We start from the raw sequence: 5,519 nt of genomic DNA, 5'->3' as shown, positions 1-5,519 counted from the left end.
AAAAAAAAAAAAAAAAAAAAAAAAAAAGAACAAAGGAAAGCACAGTTTTCTCTGGCTATGGAAGGGATGTGGGGCAGGGAAGGTGTCTCAGAGGAGATGATGCCTATAATGGGCCTTGAAGAAATGGGTAGGAGTTCACCTGTCAAATAAGTTGGGGGAAAGGCTTTGCATCATTGGGACTATCCCATGCAATGGCAGAGAGAGACAGTCGGGCAGCAAACTTTTTGCAGCTGCTTGTTGTGAAGTTCAGCTCTGGGAGAAGTGGGATGCTGGGAACTGTCACTGATACATGGCAGAAGACAAAGCTACAGAGGGCAGCAGTGTCCTGGTCCCAAAGGACTTTGTTAACATCAGGTGAAAGAGCTTGTGCCTTCTCCTGAAGGGCATGGATGCCACTGATGACTTTTCAGTAGACTTGTGTTTTGTCATTTATTCTCACCTCAGTTAGACTTGACTTCTCTGAGGGCAGAGAGCATGTCTCCTACTTCCTCTGATGATCCTCAGTGCCCACCAGAGGACTAGACAGACAGGGAGTTAGGTGGTTAGGAAGGAGGTGGGATAACAGAGCTTAACAAGACCTGATTGGCTAGTTCTGGGAACTGCGGTGCTCAGTGGTGTGATCTGCTTCTGCCTCTCCCATCCAGAAGCTCTCCAGCTCAGCATAATTCCACATTCTTAGAGCTGGGACACCCCTATCATTGTGGCCTCCAGTGCCTATGACTCGTCAAGAGCCAATGTCTAGATTTATGCACTCTTTGAGGTCTTTGACTTGTTACTGAATCTCTACTCTCGTGTCCAAGACTTGGCAGTGCTTTTTCTTTTCCTTGATTTCTTTCCAAATATTTTTCACCTTTTAGGGCCAGCTTAGATCCTACTTACACAGTGCAACTTCCCTGATTGTTCACAACCACCAAATACCTTCTTTCCCTGAACTCCAAAATAATTTAGTGTTGTATTATTCATGAAGTCATATTCTTGTGTGATTCCTTAACTCTCCTATCCCATCCAATTCAGTATGGAGGAAACCCATCTGGGCCCAAGATCATAGAGACAGAATTGTGTTAGACTCAGACTCCCGCTAGGGCCTGTTCAAAGTGTAGAACTGACCCACAAGGAGCAATTTTAGAGGGGCAGATTTTGGCTCGAGATAACAAAAATCTTATACCAACTTACATTGCTTGAAAATGAAACCAATTGCCCCAGACTGGGAGAGCAACCCTGTCTTTAAAATAGGGAAGTCATTGCCAAGAGCACTGTGATGAGGACTCTTACATTGAAAGGGAGTTTACAAGGTTCTCCCAACTCAGAGGCTGTCTCTCACTAAAGCTCGTTGTATGCCTAAGAAAATGCTACCTTACTCAGCCTACTGCCCAAAGAAGGTTCCTTTCTCTCTATCTCCCTTAGGACAGAATCTGTTAAGGCCAGTTGCTGGTCTTAAACTTACCAGTCAAGAGATACTGCTTCTGGCTGTTGGCTTCTAGTTTCACACCACAGAGAGAAGAGTCAAAAGGTGTATAGATGTACTGAACATCCTTGACTTTCTCAAACCCTTTGAACATCTGAAAGGCAATTACAAAACAGTGGTTTTGGGTCAATGAGTGCACTTTGTATATTATCAGGCAAACACTTCTCATTTCTCAGCCTAATATTTTAAGCAAAGTCTAGTTTAGGATTTGGTGTATACAGATGACCCTGCTGGGTTATTTCTTTCTAAAAATAAAAAAAAAAAAATCTAAATCTTGGTTCATTCCAGTGGCCCCATGCACGGGCAGCTGTGGGACCAAATGGACATTGAGGCCCTGTCTGGCACTGCCCTCAGATTCTGTTGGCCTTGCCCCAAATCTCATTCCATTCCATTTCAGCATCTAGACCCAAGGATCAGGGCTGCCTGAAACCTATGAGCCCTATCCCTTCCAGAACACAGACCCCATGCCCCCCATCAGCCCGAGGGGGTAAACACCCTGTCCTGCCCCCATGTACCTTTATCTGTTTGATTTCATACCGGAGCATTTTTTGAGTGTCAGCAGGGTCTGCACTGGCAGGAACTACCTTCTCACTGGAGATTTTGGCCCGAATCACTACATAGGAAGAGAAAACAGAGACCCCTCTGCAACTGTTAGGAGCAGCTGAGATCTGGATAATCTGAGGCCCTGGGAGAATTTTTTAGGGAAATTTTTGATTTAAGTGCTCCCTGCTTGTGAGCAGAACGCTGTTTGTGAGAACAGCAACCTGGAAACTCCTCCTTTGTGGTTGCCTCAGGTTCTAAACTCCATAGGCCTTTCAGGTTCTAAAACCCCTACGCTCTTTCTGCCCTTTGAATCTTGAATTTCAGAGAGCTCTGGTTTTCCACAGCCTGGGTACCAGTGGGGCACAGAGTGGGAGTCAGGGTAGAGGAGGACAAAGGAGCCACAGCAACTGGGGACAGTTGCTATTGCTCAAGGCCTCACAGCCCACCTAGAGTTGATATTAGCAAATGTTTATTGAATTCATAGATGTTCTGACCCTGCACTAAGGTAGTCCATCTCTCCTCCCTGCCTGTTCTCGTGCTAGGCAGTGGGTCCACATTTGTAATTAGGACAAGGTCCTCATCCTGCAGAACTCTTCCTCTAGTGAAGGGCACTTGAAAAGAACAATGTTAGAAATGCTATGGAGCACTAAGGAGTCGGGGAGTAATCAGGGAAGGGGGGAGTGGGGAGACCTGAGTTAGTCTTGAAGGATGAAAAGGAATTTGCCAGGAATTTAAGGGTGTGGGGGAAGGGCACTCCAGGGAGAGTGAAAAGAAGGGGCAAAAGGTGTGTGCTGCGGTGGGGCCTGGTGGCAGCCTCAGTTTTAGGCCTGGACAGACACGGGTGGTTGCAGTGCAAGCCCTCTCCTCCCCCCTCCCCCTAGTCCAGTCGTTTTGAAAATTCACCAGATAGCGCTGGTTACACTTTGTTCAGTGATGCTCCCTACCTGCCGTGTGGCCGGAGTGAGTCGCTATGGAGGTCCCTGACACATCTTTATTTCCTTACAAATCAGTCAGAGTCGTCACTTGCAAGGTTGCTGTGGTGCCGCCTTTCCCACCTATCAACCTCAGCAGGAGGCAACCGGTGCGGAGTTTGAGCCCCTCCCTTTTCCTCTGGACCGCGATCTACAGCTCAGCCAGATACCAATCCCCGACAACCACCCAGTGCTGTGAACCTCCCGAACCTCGGACTCACCAACTGCCGAGTGGCAGACGTGCTGCTGGGGGTGCGCGGGGGCGCAGCTGCACGCCTCGCCCAGCCCCGGGGGCCGCAGCAATGCCAGCAGCCGCAGCAACAGCGCCCAGCTTGGCGCGGTCCGGGGGCTCCCGGGCATGACACCGCAGAGCCCCGACTGAGCCTACGGGGTCTGTCGGACCAAACGGCCCCTCCAAGGCTCTTCAGAACACGCCGCGCCCCTCGCCCCAGGCTTTATGAGGTGGCCCTAGGGCCAATCCCGCCCCGATGGGCTCCTCCCTCCTTTGGCTCTAGGCCACCCACGACTGCAGGACCCGAGGCCCTCCTAACCGGCAGACTCCGTAATATGTAGAGGGAAGCCAGGAGAGAGGCCCCTGGCCTCTGTTTCCTTGCCTGAGTAATTAAGCCGTCTGCAAGTAGAAGGAAGGACCTAAAGAGCAGTGAAGACAAATACACGAGGGACGTACTTCAGGCAGAAAGAACAAGAGCTAGGAGAGGCACAGACAGAGTGAGACAGGCAGAGTCCGAGAGAGGCAGACAGAATTACAACAGGCAAAAGAGACAGTGACAGAGAAGGACGGACCCCTTGCTGAGCTGCACACTGGGAATGAGACAAGCTACTCAGGGCTTCTTTCAGCTGCAGGAAGTGCTTTCAATGCCCTTTTTATGAGACTCCAAAGCAACAGCAAACAGTAATGGAATAGGACAGAGAAAGTTGGGGTGTGTGTGTGTCTTGGCTCTGTCAGCTGGGGGGTGGGGAGAGATGTCAGAGAAGCAGCCAGTGTTTTAGAAAACCTTTCCCATACCCAGAGCCTTAGACTCTGCAGATAGCTGGGAGCAGTGCTCTTGGTGGGGGCAAAACGTAAGGTGCCTCATCATTTAGGGCAAGCCTTGATCCTCAAAGCCCTCTCCAGGCCCTAGGCTACACTGATTCTTATCACATGTCTCTGCTTACTGGAGACCATGTTATAGAAGGTGGGGCAGCTTAGAAAACAAAGAAGCAAGGCACTCGGGATCACTGTGACTGAGTATAATGTTCCAAGGCTCCAAATCCCAAATCTCCATGGGAGGGAGTATTGCTGTGGGATCTTTCCGCTGGGCTCCGATTCTGCCTGTCATTAGGTAGCTTTGTGACCTTTGCCTCTCTGGACCTCAGTTTCTTCTCTATAAAATGGGGTCAGCTCCTTGATTAAGCCCTTTGAAGCTCTTTCCCCACAGCCTGACTGGCCTGAACCAGGAATACTGAAGTCCTCAGGCCAGACATTCCTAGTATCTGGTCATACCAAGGCTTCCGTGGGAATCTGTCTTTTCATCAGCATCAGCATTGTTTCCTTCACAAGACAGCTTTTCATTTTGATGGTGCTAGTGATGTTTGAAAAGAAGGGAAAAAAGAGAGCCGAGTCTGACCGAGAAAGGTGAGATGTCCAGGTTGATGTCCAGGTTGGGTCTTCATACAATGTCCAGACCAAGACAGAGTCTGCTGTTTCATTTGAAGGAATTGCAAAAAAAGCATCCAGTCTGATCTCTTCATTTGACAGATGTGAAGGCTGAAACGCTGTGTGGTACAGTGACTTACAGAAAGTTAGTGGCAGAGAGGAGTAGAATATAAGTCTTCTGATGCCTAGCCTAGTGCTCCTTCCTCTCCACAATATTACTTCTATAACTGTTTTATAACAGCTTGAAATCCTGCCTGTGGAGGGTAATTCTTATTGCTTCTTTGTTAAGATATGGCTACCTCAAGGTAGAATTTACTCCCTTATCGATCTCTTGCCAATGATAAACATACTGAATTCTTAGATCAGCTCTCTTCCAAACCCCAAGCTGGGCCCTAGCACTCTAAACCTTGTTTGGTGGTGAGTTTGGGGTGTTGGTTAGCAGTGAAGAGTGTGAAAGAGAGAAAGGGCAGCCAGGATCATTACAGGAAAGCTGGACCTTTGAATGCGGTAGGTACTAAGAGGTACATGTTAAAAAGGACATTCAGATTCCAAAGATGTATAAAAAACATTCAAGGTTATTGTGCAGTTTATGTACAGTAAAATTCACCCTTTCAGAGATATTCTCTTGTAGTTGTTTGTTTTGTTTTGTTTTTTCTATTTTTTGTTTTCTGGGTTTTTTTAGATTAGAAAATATAGTTTATTTAAAAGTAAATTAAGCCGGGCTCAGCGGCTCAGCCTGTAATCTCGTGCCTTGGGAGGCTGAGGTGAGTGGATTGCCTGAGCCCACGGGTTGGAGACCTGCCTTGGCAACTTGGTGAGACCTCATCTCTACAATAAATCAAAAAAATTAGCCGGGCGTGGTAGTGCGCACCTGTAGTTCCAG

General features: G+C 48.2%; 2 protein-coding genes across 2 annotated transcripts in view; one reads left to right on the top strand and one right to left on the bottom strand.

Moving 5' to 3' along the window:
• The window catches only part of TIMP4 (TIMP metallopeptidase inhibitor 4), a 7,930-nt gene extending 4,300 nt beyond the window's left edge, over nt 1–3,630 (bottom strand). The window contains exons 1-3 of the mRNA XM_008064536.2: nt 3,201–3,630; nt 1,981–2,078; nt 1,445–1,559 (exon numbers count right to left, since the gene is read on the bottom strand). Coding sequence (XP_008062727.1) covers nt 1,445–1,559; nt 1,981–2,078; nt 3,201–3,339 — 352 coding nt within the window. The 5' untranslated portion in view covers nt 3,340–3,630. The remainder of the gene's footprint in view (nt 1–1,444; nt 1,560–1,980; nt 2,079–3,200) is intronic.
• Nucleotides 1–5,519, top strand: part of SYN2 (synapsin II) — a 50,509-nt gene that overhangs the window by 14,934 nt on the left and 30,056 nt on the right. The window lies entirely within an intron of this gene.

This window comes from Carlito syrichta, unplaced genomic scaffold (assembly GCF_000164805.1).
Source record: "Carlito syrichta isolate Samal-C Ts95f unplaced genomic scaffold, Tarsius_syrichta-2.0.1 Scaffold101910, whole genome shotgun sequence".
Classification (NCBI taxonomy): domain Eukaryota; kingdom Metazoa; phylum Chordata; class Mammalia; order Primates; family Tarsiidae; genus Carlito; species Carlito syrichta.
The sequence above is the reverse complement of the archived record's forward strand: the minus strand, read 5'-3'. Positions and strand labels throughout refer to the sequence as shown.